We start from the raw sequence: 15,759 nt of genomic DNA, 5'->3' as shown, positions 1-15,759 counted from the left end.
AAGGCACCGGCACCCAGGGAGTCCCTGGCAGCTCTTCTCTGCGGCACAACGTGCTACCATTAGTTGGCTTCATCGTGACACAGCCTAGTTCCTTACCCATAACTATGGATGACATCTATTTTCTTCCCAATTTATGCAGAAGAATCAATAATAAAGCTGTTTCTCTGATACTGCCATTACCAATGTAATCTGGAGCATGATGAGCCTCTGAGAAGGAAGGCTTTTTGTATCAGCTGAGGATCTCAGCTGCTGTTCATAAAATCGCGTCTCCACCCGCAGAGGTAATGCGCTCGAACGTTACATAAGGAAGAGCCTACAAGAAGTGTATGTTGAAGTCCCTGTGCGGTATGTATGAATATTAAATATTTGTGTGATTGACTGCCTTAAACACCCCATCAATATTTATAACTGGTCGGGGGGACAGTGGGAATTCTTCAGTATAAATTATTTCAAGCCTCATTTCTGTAATACTGCAGTCTTTGCATCTCTTTGCATTCTGGAGGACTAAAGATAGATGACACATAAAAATGGAAGTGGTTCCCTTCTTTGCTTCAGGATTGCGAGGTTATATAATTTAAAGGGAAGATTCGTCTTACAGGTTTTCAGGATCAGTGTAATTCTGAGTATCCTTTTTAATTTTAAAACATAGATTACTTTATCTTCTCAGTACTGAAGTAAGAGTTTTTAGGAAGATGGAAGAGTTAAAGAGTTATTTAGGTTTTCGCCTCATTACATGGCCAATTGCTTTGTAATCCCCTGCCTGTCCTGCCTACCTTTTAGAAAACTAATCAGAAACTGTCTTTAAGGCTAAAGAAATGCTGAATATCTGAATATAAAAAAGTTAGTGCCGTTCTTTACATGGACTCTTCCAAAATGTGCCTTGTGAGATAGAGCAGATTTTATTCCAGGGAGAATATGGGACGTTATGAACCATGGGAACTTCTGAGGATAACTCAGGAAGCACGCTAACCCTTTTGCTAAATAGCAGCGTGGCATTTTGAAAGCGAACCTCCATCTCTCTTGCTCATTTGCTAGGTGTGGTAAAGTTAATCCCTATTCTTTTTTTCATTTTAGGTATAGTTTTATGAGGCCTGCATGTTGAATTCTCTTTCGGCAGCCTGCTGATCCCTCCTAGGGAGCAGGGATACAGTTCCAGCCTGTCTGGAGGTGTCCAGCTTTTCTGCTGCCCTCTGTGCTGACCTGGCAGCATTTCCTTTACAGCCTGGCTTTGAGGGTTTGTTTGGCGTGGCAGTGATGAAGCCCTTTCCCTTTCCCTCATGCTACCCAGGACCAGAATGGGTTTTAGATAGCAAAACACATCTCCCCAGTAAGATTAAAATATCCTGAGGGGCAGGAAGCAGCCACATCTCGTTTTTTATTGGTATCTGTTCTGACTCCAGGTTTTGGGCAGGAACACGAGAAAAATACTTAATACTGTTCCTCTAGGAAGGAAGAAAACATTCCTGTGGAAGATGTGTACATATCACACATATACAGGTCTCTTCTGGAGACTAGGTTGTAACCTTATGATCAGTCCCCTAGTAAGAAGAGACAGGGTGCCTGTGCCCGCGCTGGAGGGGTTCCCAGCCATTCAGCTGAGCACTCAAACAGTAGGAGTACGATCTGCCTTTGAAGCTGGCCCCTGTTTTGAGCAGGAGGGTGGACTAGAGACCTCCAGAGGTCCCTCCCTACCTAAGTCCTGTGACTCTGAGGCAGACAATGTTCTGGTGAGTATTTACTGAACACACTAATAAATGAACTGGGAAGTGAGTCCAGCCAAGCCCCCTTGGTGAAAACAGGCAATTCTTCAAGCTTTGTCCACATTCGCTGTCTGGCAAGTTTTAATGTCAGTGCAGCTGAACCAGTAAAAATTTTCAATCCTCTTTGTGGACCTTTTGTGGATGTATCTATGGAGCCTGCAAACTGATCTCCAGGTCTTGGCTACTTACTTTTATGCTTTTATCAAAGTAGATCTCATTCTCCCGAGGGTCAGTGGATTTATGGGCTTTGCAGAGCCTGTGAGCCACAGGGCACTTCCAGGGCGTGCCGATTGCAGCCCATGCTGCCTCATGCTTCTCCACAAATGTGCTTCAGTCCTAGACCAGTGCAACCACCTCTAAGGTCGAGGCTGATCAGCCTCTCTGAACACCCTGTCCTTGGCACCTCAGTGCACACTGTGTCCCTTGTGGTACGGGGTTTCTTGCTTCAAAGCCTTTCAGCTGAGCAACTGCAAGACGTGCTCCACGATGGCCCTTAGACATGATTTTCTCTCCTGGAATATTATTGTTTGGACAAATCCAGTTGGTTTCTGCTTTCTTGGGGATAGTAGGAGAAGCTATAGCTACTTCTCCCCATCTTTGCCAAGTCTCCACTGCTAGCCGCACGGACAGTGTCGAAGGGTGGATGGGTCCTTCTTAGGGCACCTTCTGCCATTAATATAGTCCCAAAAGCACTGTGCTGTGTCCCCTTCCTGGCACCTTGAAATCCATGTTACCCGCCAGTTCCTTCCCTTCCACAGTTACTTTTCAACCTGTCACACTCCCAGAACATGATAGATACCATCCTGACCATTTGCCAAATGAATCCTATGACTTTCAGGCTCTGATCGTGTTCTCCTTGCTAAGGAAGCTTCAGGCCTCTGTGAATCTCAGGGATTGCAGCTAATCTCTAAAATGTCTTTTGAATTTAGGGACTCTGAACCCTGACCTTGGCATAGATTCACCAGAGAAAAGTAGCTTTTGCATTTTGCAAGGGAGAAGATTTTGGGGGACAGATAATCCACTGTGGGCTTTCTCTGAGAAGTTATGTTTTGTTTTATTGAGGTGTTCATGCTTTAGTGATATCTCTGTTCCCTTCCTTCCCTGAGACTGATGGTAAGGAGGACGTGGCCACCACAGGAGCTGACTTTACACCCTTAATATCATCTGAGAACTTCCCAGGGCAGAAGGAGGTCCCTGTGGGAGGACTTGGCACCACAGGCTGTTCGTATTGTCACTGTACAGAGTGCGTGGAGGAATTCACCCATGTGTCTTTTTATCCCACTGTAATATTGACAGCTGCACTTCTAGCCCGGGCAGCTTTGCTGAGCAGCTTCACTCAGGACACCATGTTCTTCCATTTTACCATTCCGCACTAAAAGTGTTATTCAAAGCTAGGAGCCACCTTTCTGACACCAGATGCTCTTGAGCCGCAAGCCACTGTGCTGGGGAAGTGGCCCTGGGCTTTGTTCTCTGTGCTTTTCTCCAGGGCGTCTTTTATGAGCCCCATCCTTTTTCTGGAAGATAATACTCCTAACAGGCTTAATCCTGCATAAATTCTCACTGTCAGCAGTCTGTCCTTCTCTTTCTTTACACAGCCTGTGTGATTCCTCCAGCTGGGAATTAATGACGAGTGTTGAGACAGTCCTGAAACGTTAAGAAGCTGATGGCCACCTTGTCCTGCTCACAATCCAAACACCTTTCCCCTCATTCCCATGTTGTAGCTCAAGATCCAGTTTCCCCAGAGAGTTCAACATGGTGAGACTTTGCCAGTGCTTAATTCACGGTTATAACTGGCTGAAGTGCAGTGTATGGTGAGCTATAATTGCTTTCATGCTTTCTGTCCTTGACACCCCTTCCGGATAGCTGATGTGTCCTCTACCTGTGACAGCTTGTACTTCATGCTACTCAGTGTTGGAGATCTTCCTCATCTGTTTTCATGGGCTTATACAAACCTACCAGGCTCCAGCTGGAGGCAGCGGGGTGGGGGTCTCTGGCCTGACCCTGCTCCCAGCAGAGCAAACGTCACAGCTACAGCAGGTGTCCAGGCAAGTCGGGGCAGTCCCCGAGGATGGAGACCCCACACTCAGGGCCCTGTCCTAGGGATGCCCTGCTTACACGGGAAGGGGCTGTATCCTCATGTCCAGTTGGGATTTTCTCTTGTTGCAGTTGTGCCCATTGGCTCTTGTCCCATTTCTTTGAACTTCTAAGACAAGTCTGGCTCTGTCATCTCTGTCACCTTCCCTTTAGGATGTGGAAGATGCAGTTATATCCTCACTTTTCAATTCCCCACTTACTTAATTCTGCATTTATTTAATATTTCCTGTCTTTTCAATTCATCCATTTTTCTTTTCCACATAGGTGGTTTCAGGCTCGCTAAGAGGGGAAGACACTGCTGATCAGACTGACAGTGCAGCCGGACTTTGGTCTGAAGTGATTCAGCGTCTCCCATAAGGTTTTTGTGGACTAGACTTGTCTGTGGGGGACTGGTGGAACTTCATACTTTGACTTTGAGACAAAAAAACTGGGATTTGTTCATCCTTACTACTCTGCTCAGCCTTGCAGGCTGCTCAGAATGACTGCATGTAGATAGTGGTGGTGGCCAAGAAATGGTGGTGGGCAAGATATTCCAAGGAGGGTGGCCATGTTAAATCTGGGACCTACATCAGAGCCTGTCTCTGCCCCTCTTCCCATTCCCACGAGCCAGCCACTCCACAGTCTGCAGGGTCCGCACAGCCCCAGCTGCTGCTCCTGGGCCAGGCAGGGATGTAGCGGCTCCTGCGACACCTTCCCTGTCATGGATGGGACGCTGGGCTGGATGGGGTGATATGCCAAAGATTGCACAGTTCTTTTCTGTTTACATGGAAGCAAAATGAGTCTTGAAAGGAATGTGTTTATCCTCACTTTCGTCACTTTGCATCTACTATCTGCCTGCGTCAGTCCTGTGCGATGCAGCAGAGCAAAAGAAATTAACAGTAAAATGAAGAAAAAATGCAGAAGCGAAGGAAACCTGTAGTAATAGTATTGCGTGTTCCCTATGCCATGGGGAAGAGGAGAGTCTGAACCTTGGGTATAAACCACGTCCACCAAACTGCCATCGCTGCACAAGATGATGCTGGCGCTTCCCTCCCCGGCTGCAGCCTCAACAGGGTCTCTGCACAAAAAGCCACTTTCCTCCTGGTGCGAGTTAACGGAGGCAGACCAGAGGGGATGAGGGGCAGGCACCCAGCCCCTGCAGCCGATGTCGCCGCTGCGGCGATGCAGCACAGGCTGGATGGAGGAAGGAGAGCCAGGCGCAAGCTCGCTGCTCATAGGTTTTCAGTGGGGTCCCTCAGCAGCTGCGGATGCCGAGGACGCTGCCAATGCTGGCAGAGCGGCTCCTTGCTCATTAAGTAGGTATAAGCCACAGCCAACTCTGCCATCTCATTCTAGCTCTGATCTACCCAGCGTCTTATGCCTTCCACCACATCAACTGATCGGATTAATTGCCGTGCAGCTGGGATGAGGGGGGGGAGAACTGGGAGCAGATGAAAGCTTTTATGCTGCTTCCATTCACCCTCAGATCATTACCCCTCGCGTTGCCGAGCATTCCCGGGCTTGCCACATCTCCCATACTACTTCGTCATCTGCTAGCATGGCCATGGACGGCTTGCATCCTTGCCACAAATAAAGGAAATTAAAATCTCATGAGAAGCCCTGCCAGAAGCCCTTGTTTTTAAGCTAGCTGTTGCAGCCTGGTCTAAACACACTGGGAGGAAAATGATGGTTTTACTCCTGCGACAGCTGAACAGTCGTTCATACCCAGCACATCAAGGCTGAGATACCCCCATTGCTTTCAGGGAAAAATCTATTTTAAACTCTTCTCTTAGCCAGTGTTTTTACAGAAGAAAGAAAAGGGCTTGAGGCTAAACTTGATCCTTGCAGGCTGCATATTTCAGTACTGGAAGGCTGTGACTCAGTGGCCTCTGGAAGCTCTCCAAGCTATCAGTAGCTCAAAGGAGGAATTAAAAACTCAACAAACTGCCTGTTCTCCTGAAACTTGTTTTGTACATGCTATGGAAGAGACGAGAGATTTGAAAGAAGGCAACCCTGTCCAAGAATCATTAGCTATAACAAGTCACAGCAAGCAATGAATATTTATTTTATTAAAATGCTTAGACGTCTTTTAGTGAGCCTTTTTGCCAAGTTTATGTGGAAGAATTTGCCAAAATACCATGTACACTATAATAAATCCCAAGGTACCTAATAGGCTTCCCCACTTGGTCTTCTGTCCCTGACAGTCTCTATGTAGAGACATCAGAATACCTGTTTTCTCCCCCAAAATGGGAAGGAGAGGCTGAGTAGCGTTTCTGATGTTTTTCCAGACAGTTGGAAAAGCTGACATGAACAGAGATATGTCTTGTGCTAGCCTGTGAAACTGGGCTTGGGGGTGGCAGGAAGAATCTCAGGAACATGAGTCTGAGGCTGGATGTTAGACTCAGGCAATCAGTTCATCAGAGCTCAGGGAAGAAGATGGCCCCTTTGGCTGAGCCTCTGCTTCTAGACAAGAGTGGTCCTTGTTTCACTCTACGGTCTTAGTCCCCAGATCTGCCTTGCCCTCATCCCAAATCCATGTCAGGTGGATGTCTTGGACCTGTCCATCCCCGATGGTTAAGGCTTACTTTCAAGCCCAAGACACAAGAGAGCAAAATCAGCACCTCAGATTAAAATAGGAAACAAACGCAGAGTTTCTGGACACTTCAGGAAATCACCCAGGAAAAGAGCTCTAGTACTTGCTGAAAACAGAGCTTGTGAGACCAACACAGGGAGTAAAGTGAGTGATCTTCTGCTCTTAGGACTGCCTTACTTGGAAAAGGAGAACTTTAAGAAAAGGCAGCACCACGGCTCAGTGCCTTCAGACATGGCCTGTCAGGGTGCATTCCTGATCACAACCAGAAAACATCTTCCCACTGTTTTTGCCACATTTTCCCAGTTCTCGAGAGCAAGGGTTGACTGAGCTGGCCCGCCCAAGAAAGAGACTCAGTGAAGGGATCCTTCCAAGTGAAGTTAAAGCCATTGCTTTCATGCTTCCTGTGGGTGCTAGGACTTGGTACTGCTGTGCCTCAGTAGCATATTCTGAAGTGATCAGCCCAGGACAGAAAGCTCATCAAAGAAAGACATTTTGGTTGCCTTTGGAAAGCTGGAATCTGTCATCTTCTCAAAGGGGATCTCCAGCTGGAGGAGCTGGAGCTTGAGATCTCTTCACTGACACAGCAGAGAGAAAGATTTCTATCAAGCTTGGTACCTAACAGCCAGAACTGTTCAGAAAGTGTTCAGCTGCCTCTTTCTTTGTGGATTCCTTGGTCATAAAATGCTCATTTGCTGAAACTAAAATATTTTTCTAGGAATGTGCTAATTCAAACAAAGGTTTAGCCAGAAGAGGCAATTTCTGGTTAATGGAGCAAGAGGGAATCACTTAATTTAATGACCAGCTTGTTGAGTTTGAGCTCTCGGCTGAAATATAGCAGAACCCAGGTCATGTCCTTGCTCCAGCAAATGCATCCTGCTCATTTGAAGTAGTACAGCCCCAGCAGGAACAACTCACACAAGGATCTGCTGGGTCCTCATCGTGCCTTGGCACAGGGAAATCACTGAGCCTGAAAATCCTGTATTCTAGGCAAATTCTCTGGCTGCTGGTTGTTGGCTGTCCAGACCAAGTCTGTAAGGTGACAAGCCAACATGCTGGTGGGGACGGAAGTCCCTTGCTGTAGAGAACCTACTACCAGCCCCAGCTGTAACGAAGCTTGTCCATTTCCAAGTCTGCTGGGATGAACATCAGCACTTGAGCTGCCTTCAGTTCCTCCCCTGGCACTGCAGGGGATTGGTTGATCCAATCCTGGTTGATTTTTAAGGGATAAACTCTTTTTTTGAGTTTTGCTCACTTGCACGTATTTGCCCAAGGACAGAAGTTGTATTGAAGGTTCATACTCCCCAAAACATGCATGTAGACAACCGCACATTGATTTCCTGGAAGTTGCTAGAGCAGCAAAATTTAAGTTGAGTTCACTTGTGCAGGCCAAAAGAAAGTGCTGATTTCTCAAGCTAACCTGCCCTGGCTTCTGTTCCCCTTCTCCCCCTCCATAAATGTAAAGTATTGGTTTTATTCTAGCCTTTCAACTGTGTGAATACTGTTGCGTGGCCAATATGCAACAAATTATAGAGGGAGCAGATGTTTTTCACGGTAATGCAACAAACACTCTTCTTTTTTTGTCCTTTGTCTTAAAGATAATTTTTATCTCATGATGATTTCATGTTCAAGTCTTTTGTATTTCTGTGTTGCAGAGATTGTCCCCTTAAGGGGACATGCGTTTCAAACGTGCAGGGGAGGAAGAATATGAATTAGTCTGATATAGGTGGGTAAGCAAATTGGCTGTGGTGACCTGGCTGCCCGCACTCCTCCAGCCGTTCAGAGGAGGTGACTTGCTGGCAGAGCCATGCCGTTGTCAGTGCGGTGGCTTGCCTGCGTCAGGCTTGCGGTGGCTGAGACTGCAATTTGTTTGGTTTACATCTGGTATGCGCTGCTGCACTCAGAAGGACTTCACGTGCCTTCGGCTGTAAGCAGAGTGCTGAGCCCCTGGGAATTGATCCCTGCAATCGGCAGCAGAGCCATTCCATTTCCAAGAATAATCTTCCATCCAAAAAAAAAAAGGTGCATCATCCAATACTTTAATCTTACCACATGACTGGGTGAGCTTCAGCCTTTGTTAAAGGGTTTCCCCTTTACTGTTGCCAATGATAACACGAGTCCCAGCTGCAAGTGTAGCCCTTTGGGAAGCCTCACCTCCACAACCACCACCCAAGCAAGACCTTGCAGGTGGATGGCTGTGACCGTGTGCCTCTAAGTGCCCTGCGGTTGTAGGGGCACTAATTTTTACTATTTGTAGACCTGGCTGGAAAAATTCCTTCAAAGCAGTTTTACATGTTTCTTCGTGTTCTCTTTTGCCAGTTTGCCACAATCGCCAGGTGGTTGCCCTCCTTGTAGAGCCTGTTGAAATGTCTGGGAGGAAAAAGGGGAAGAGTTTGCTTCCAGTATATTCCCTGCTCGTTCCAGCTGCTACTTATGGGGTGTGGGAATGCCTTGAGGTTCCTCTAGCAGACAAGTGTGGAGCTAGGGTTATTGCAGTGGGAAAACCATCACAGATTTTGCAAAAAGCCTGGATTTCTTCACTGTGCTTCTTGTGAACAACTTGTGTTGTTACTCCTTGTGTTTTTTCCAGCTGGAAGAACAGGGTGGTGCCACAGATATTTTCATTCTTATTGACTCCTAGGCTAGAGGCACAATTGTCAGCATGCAAGGAGGGCAAGCATTAATGAGTAATCTTTCAAAAGCATCTCTCTCCTTTATTTCAGAGTCTCCTGAAATTGGGCCCTCAGTTGTAGTTCACACAAACATGATGTTTGGAAGTGAGCATCTGGATTCGGACCCTGCAGAGGTGCAGCAGTTAATTCTCAGTCACCTGGAGAGGATTGTGCCATCCCTACCTAAACCAGTCAGCATCAAGTGTCAGAAATGGAGATACTCTCAGGTACTCTGTAGTGGGATCAGTCAGCTGGGAAGATGCTGCTTGGGCAATGCTGTGGTACAGACTTGCGATTTATCACAAGAATCACAAAGACATCATACGACCCATTGGTTTTCATCCTTGGGGAGCAAGAGGAAAGGGGATAGTTGCTCGATATCCGTAATACATTCCTCCACATAGTCATGAGCAGCATCCAAGGCTGGCCAACGACAGGCAGGTCAGTTCTAGTCATCTTTTTACATAGTGGACCTGGCTCAGCGGTAAGTTATGCAGCACTCCTGGTAAGCAGGGACAGGAGCAGTGCACAGGAAGAAAGTAAATCCCACATACTTTGGTGGGATTTTCGCTGGTATTTAAAAATGTGACTCAATCTGTCTCTTCTGTATCTGAAAGTATGTGATATTATTAGCAAAATTCCCACCCTACCACAGAGTAGCAGAAGTCCTTGTGTTCAGACGTACTAATTGTTATTATTTGATTTGGCCCAGTTCAATTTAACTGTATGTTATATGAAAAATATTTTAAAGTAAACTACCTAAGGGTAATAATAGCAAAATGTGTATATTTTACAGATTTCTTTTAAAAATCCAAGGAAATTGTTGGCAATTTCCTAAAGTATTGGAGTGTATCTACATGTTTACCCAAAGCCTCTTAAGTTAAATTACACTGGTGAAATTGAATGTGGAAGTTGATGCAAAATATTTACTTAAAGCAGTCCCCTAAACATTTTTCCTTTTATGAAGTCTGGAAAAGTTATTGTAGATGACTGTTGTGAAGTCTGCTCATACCCCTTGATCTGCATCCAATTTAGGAACCTGGTCTCATTAGCACAAAGTTTATTTTTCTACAAGATAGGTATTGGTAGTTTGCAAATCACTTCCCAGTGCATAGTATTTATTCTCAGTTCTCATATAAAAATGACCTTAACATAGGTTTTAATGTTTCAGATGACTCATACAAAAATCATGGTATGTTTTATATGTTCTTCTTTATCAGTTCAGGGTTTTTTTTGCTAGTAACAGTATCTCTGTACTGTTGTCACTGTTAAGGCATCCTTTTCTGGTTGTGACTTCTGATCTTTCCTTCTGCATTATCTGTTACCTTTCTGCTTCAAACTGCTTGCTAGCGCAAGAGCTGCACGTGGTAGGGAGGAGAAGAATTGGATCTATCTCCAACAGACAGACACTTGGTTGACCAGCTCTGGAAAGGACTCCCGAAACAAAGAAAGAAGTATTTTTAAACAGAATTAATGCACCCTAGATACTGCTGCTATCACAGAGCTCTATCATAAAATTTGTCAAATTCAGCTACTTTGTTTATATGTGCAAGGAAAGAGCTTAATATGCCTTTTCCTTGCACTACTCACACTTTTAGCATAGTATCAAAGGTGACATATAAGCATATGCATCATATATGGCCCATTCTGATTTATTTCACTGTGAAAACATGGATAAAGGAAAAGACAAGAACGGCAGTTAATTTCTTACTACTGAATTAAAAAAAAAGTCTCAATTGCATTCTACCAAACAACTATGCTTTTTGAATCCTGGCAAAATTATGGCCATACAGAATTTATTATAACCTTGTACCTATTGCTTCATCTTTTAGAGGTAGCTGGAACAGTGACTGTAGGAATGAACTCTTATTTGCCACAACTGCTTCAAAATTGTTGTCTTCCTAAATCACTAGGTATGCATCCTGTTTCCCTTATTTAACAATTACATTCAGACATCATACTGCTGGGTGATGCTCTATTATTTTCTCAAACCACCATACAATTTACAGCTCTTCCCGCTTTCTTCTCCTGCCTCTGTTGCCTGCGATCAACCATGCTGCTACTAACCAAAACCACTGACTTCAGCAGCTGCTTGTGCTTTATGGCTGTGTCACAGGAGGAGTTATCACCAGTCTTTAATTTGGTGGATGAATGTCAATATGTCTTAGATGGCAAATAAGTCAGTTTAGGTCAGATCCGTTATCTCAATAAAGAGATCTCTATTGCCACCCTATAAAATAATCACTACCTAAATTAAATATCTGGGACAGAGGTCCCTCTTTCTCTTAAAGCTATCTTTACTTTCAATTATAATAAGCTGTTGCCACAGAAGCAAAGTGAACTGGTAAGATGGGTGCATCTTTCCCCTGACTCTTTTAGACAGGATTTATCCTACTTGTTAATTAAATCCATCTGTAATGTTCTTCACAGGGCCAAACACAATCCTGGGATTAAAATGCAGACATTACAATTATCCATGGCGGATGAGGGATTAGGACTTCCAAACTTCTATTGATACTACTTAGCAGCACAGCTGCAATTCTGTATCCCCTGCTTTAATTACGATAAGACACTATTAGCATTCAGAGCCAACAGCTTCCCAACCCATCATGTCCCTTTGTCAGAGTCACTTTATATGTATAAGGGATACTGGGAAAACACAGAATCATAGATATTGGACCTCTTCAGAGGGGCCCTCAGAAGGGACCTCTTCAGATCTCTAGTCCAACCTGTTGCTCAAAGCATAACTATCGCCAGCACTAGGTGACCTCGACCATGGCTTTGTCTAGCAGAGTCTTGAAGTCTTCGAGGATGGAGATCCAACAGGCTGTGCCATATAGCTGAGGGTAATTTGGAATTTATGCTGGACAACACCTTCAGAAGAACTTGCAGAAGGGGCAGGATCATTCCTTTCCCCAGTCACTATGTCTAGAGTGAGGGCCTTTACTACACTGAGCACACAATCTTGCCACACAGGTGAAAAGATGGCAGGCTGTGATGTGACAATGTTGATCCTGTGATCAGTATGACAAACCAGAAGCTGTCTGGTACAGCCAGCATCAAATAAGCACTGGGTAGTCAAGAAGGAAGGACACTCAAAAAGCCTTTTTCTGCTAAACCTTTCTTCATTTTTTATGCTCCGTGACCTCGATCTGTAAGAAAAATTTAGGAATAAATTAAGTACTGACCTAAAAGTAGTCTGAGAAAGACGATCTCTGGCTGAGAGAGATCATTACCGTACATGGCTAGACTCTTCTGTTAAGTTGAATAATGGAGAATGAGTCGCAACTGACTACAAATTCATTTCAGGTAATTACCTCCTTTAAAGAGATGCTAACATGCCAGTAACACAAAATGCAGCCAGTAACATAAATGTGGGTGTTTTTCAGCTGATCCATATGGAAATGGCAGATAACGGCACAGCAGTGGCTAGCTGAGTGTACATTTGAATCAATGGAAAAATCCCCTGGACTGAACAAGATGTCTTGAACTTAGGTCTTGTTCACCGAAGCTGACAGTCACACGATGGGATACAGTAACGTTTACTGCACAGGAATCCAAAACATATCTTTGGACAAAAAGATATTTTTGAATCCAAAACGTATCTTTGGACCAAAGGCAGAAAGTCAAGAAGTGATGGAAAGAAAATTGTACTCTCTGTATCATGCTTTATGATCTCTATGGTGTGATCTCTATTGCTGGTCTAGTGCTGTGCTTCTGCTCTTTTTTTTTTCCCTCTCTCTCTGGCTTTCTAGATATTTTATCCTCTTTTTCAACATTTCATCCTTATGGGTCTTGTTTTGTCATTCCTTTTCTTGGACTATTTTTTCCCACCTTCCTCCTCCGATCACTTCATCATCAAGCTGTCCTGCATCTTCTTATCTTTTTTATCTCTTCTGCCTGAGCCTGCCTTGCCCTCACGTTTACCTTTAGACCAGTGCTGCTGCTGCCTTATCTCCATTCTGAGATTCACCAGTGCTGCTCTGGGATGCACTGATTCAGTACAATATGGACACTCTGCCTTTATACATAGGTTTGAAACAGGCTACAACGACGTGTGACACAGCCAAGTGTGGTAAAAACACAAGTGCTGTGTGCTTTTACTCTGCCGTTTGACACGCACTGGTGTTTATCATAAAGTACAATACCAAAAAGAGGTCTTGCTCTCTCCGTGGGTTCCAGGTAGCTTCAGGTTAATAGGTACTGGCCAAAGCAAAGTCCCTTCACTTTTAGAAATGTTACACAGAACTGCTCAAGAGCTGCCACTCCACAGATACAAGCTTAATTGAGGGCATAGTGCCAGGAAAATTATATTTGAAATGAATACAATGCATACATTGAGAATGACATTAAATATTTATCAAAGCAGCCTTATTCAGAACTTTTCCCATGCTACTTACAGAGAAAGCATTGATTGTATCTCCAGCAGTGTCTAAAAATTGTTGTGCTACTCAGATGAAAAAGGAGACCAGCGTAGCAGAGCTGGAGACAGGGTGGGTTGTCCCAAGGCTGTATGTACGCTTGCACAGCAGCATGAAGCATGGGCAGGTCATCATGACAGCTGTTACTCTGAAGTCCACTTCACTTCCCATCCAGGAAGGTCACCTGGTCAACCCAATAGTGTTGCAGGCCCTCTTGGAAACAGCAGACTCCCTTTCCTTTGTTGAAGAGTTACATATCTGGGGGGGTTTTCAAGCCCACCTTTGCTGATGTGAGATCATGTATCTTCATACCATTTGGCTTAGAGATCTCCATGCCTCATCTATCCAGGGTCAGTCAATTCATTTCTGCTGAGACGGACTGAGAATAAGACAGAATGGGGCTGTAAAGTTTCTAAATTTCCACATACAGGAAAGCTTTATTCTAATTACTTAACTCCAGAAGATAAATATTTTACTATGGTACCTTGATTGTTAATGCTTGGACCTATGATCTGGGATGGGAGGGGTGCTTCGTATGAAGGTGTGTTTCTCAGGAATATAGACCTTTCTGGCGTGAAATTCAGGTAAATAAAATACTTTTTTCCATCTCCCTGTATGCTTTTCTTTTTCAGGTTACAAAAGCTGTGCCCAGTTGTCTGGGACAAATGATTCTTCATACTCAACCTCTCCTGATTTGTGGGGGCGATGGATTTACTCATTCCAACTTCGATGGCTGCATAGATTCTGCTATGAGCCTTGCAGAGGCTGTGAAGTCTCATTTATAGCAATTTCAAAGTCAGCTGCTAAACTTAGTCTAGATTTATGATGAATTTTACTATGATGGATTGAATTCTAGTTTAGTGTTAACATCACTGTCCTCTATCTTGCAAAAATAAATAAAGGAAGATCTATTGGTGTGCTGTAATAATTATTGGGATGGAACTGAATTGAATTTTCCAGGATCTGTGCTGTGAGTTACTTTGCTTGAAGTAAAGCTTTTTCTAGCTCTAGTCAGAGGCACTGAGCTCCAGCGGTCTTGCCAGGTCTCCTGATACTTTTACAGCCCATGAAAAGTATGTCAAGGAGAGGAGCCTGGCTTGAAAGCAGCACAAAAACCCATGGAGCTGCAGAGTTTACCCCTTCTCTGAGCATTTGGAGCCCTGGAAGTGACAGAAGGAACATGCACAATTGATCCCAGAGCTTTCATACATACGTTTGGTCATTTCCTCTGGTGCAGATCAGCCCTGGTCATAGTTATTGTGTTGGCCATGGGGAACCAGTGATGGGGCATACCTTGCTATGCTTCTCAAGTTGGACGGCCTATGCAAGGTCTAACAATATCGACTCAAGGTCTAACCATGTCTCCAGGCATGGACAGCTTTTAAGTGAGGGATAGTAATTGTCTGCTGACCAGCTTTCTTAGCCCACAGTTTTCTTGAGCCCTGGTTGCAGATTGCTGGAAGAGCTCATTTAAGATCTTGATGACGTTACTGGCAATGATGTGCCACTGAAACATGGTACCTGTCTTGGGTACGGTCTAAGCAGCATCAGCCCAGCTGTGCTCATAAAAGGAAGAATGGAGAGGTGAAAGAGAAGGTGTGCATGTTTCTAGCGCTCTCATAGCAATAGGGCTGCTATCCCAACGTCATCTTGGGAATAGACATTGACATCTGGGCTGTAACATGAGTTTAACACAGTAAAGCAGACTGGCCAGGAAAGTGGATGCACTTAAAATAGTTCTGTATTTGCCAGGTTAGACAGTCACCGGCTCTCTGCTGGTCCAGGGTCCCCTGAAAAAAGCAGCCCTTTCCTCCTTCCAGGTGGTGGAGGAATTGGGGTAGGAGCAGCCAATACGGAAGGTGGTTTAGCTGCTTTGCCTGGCAAATGCCAAGAGGAAGGAGGGAAAAGAATATATCTAAGCGTGGTCTATGGCAGTGTGTTAATAAGAAAACTGTGCTGACATTTCAGGCTAAGGGTTACATCACCACCACCATAAAAACTCATTTAAAGTAAACAGCCAGTCTGAAAGTGAGGTGAGTTCTAGACAACTCTATACTTTATTTTGGCAGAACAGGTGTAGAAATAGAGGGACAGGTCCAGGGAAGGATATAAATACACGTGTGAGTGAATGAACAAGGAATTTGATTTGAAATACTAAAAAAATGAACAGCAAGTATAATTGTGTTGAAAATACTACCTGTCATGGTTTCAAGTATTTCTAAGCTACTAAACTGTGTTTCTGT

General features: G+C 44.5%; 1 protein-coding gene across 2 annotated transcripts in view; it reads left to right on the top strand.

Moving 5' to 3' along the window:
- Positions 1 to 14,425, top strand: part of RNLS (renalase, FAD dependent amine oxidase) — a 77,751-nt gene extending 63,326 nt beyond the window's left edge. For both annotated transcript variants that reach the window (XM_076339515.1, XM_076339514.1), the window contains exons 6-7: positions 9,147 to 9,322; positions 14,149 to 14,425. In XM_076339515.1, the coding sequence (XP_076195630.1) occupies positions 9,147 to 9,322; positions 14,149 to 14,301 (329 nt within the window). In that variant the 3' untranslated portion in view covers positions 14,302 to 14,425. The remainder of the gene's footprint in view (positions 1 to 9,146; positions 9,323 to 14,148) is intronic.
- Positions 14,426 to 15,759: the final 1,334 nt, after the last annotated feature.

This window comes from Aptenodytes patagonicus, chromosome 5, assembly GCF_965638725.1.
Source record: "Aptenodytes patagonicus chromosome 5, bAptPat1.pri.cur, whole genome shotgun sequence".
Classification (NCBI taxonomy): domain Eukaryota; kingdom Metazoa; phylum Chordata; class Aves; order Sphenisciformes; family Spheniscidae; genus Aptenodytes; species Aptenodytes patagonicus.
Note: the sequence above shows the minus strand (reverse complement) of the source record. Positions and strands in the feature narration are given on the sequence as shown.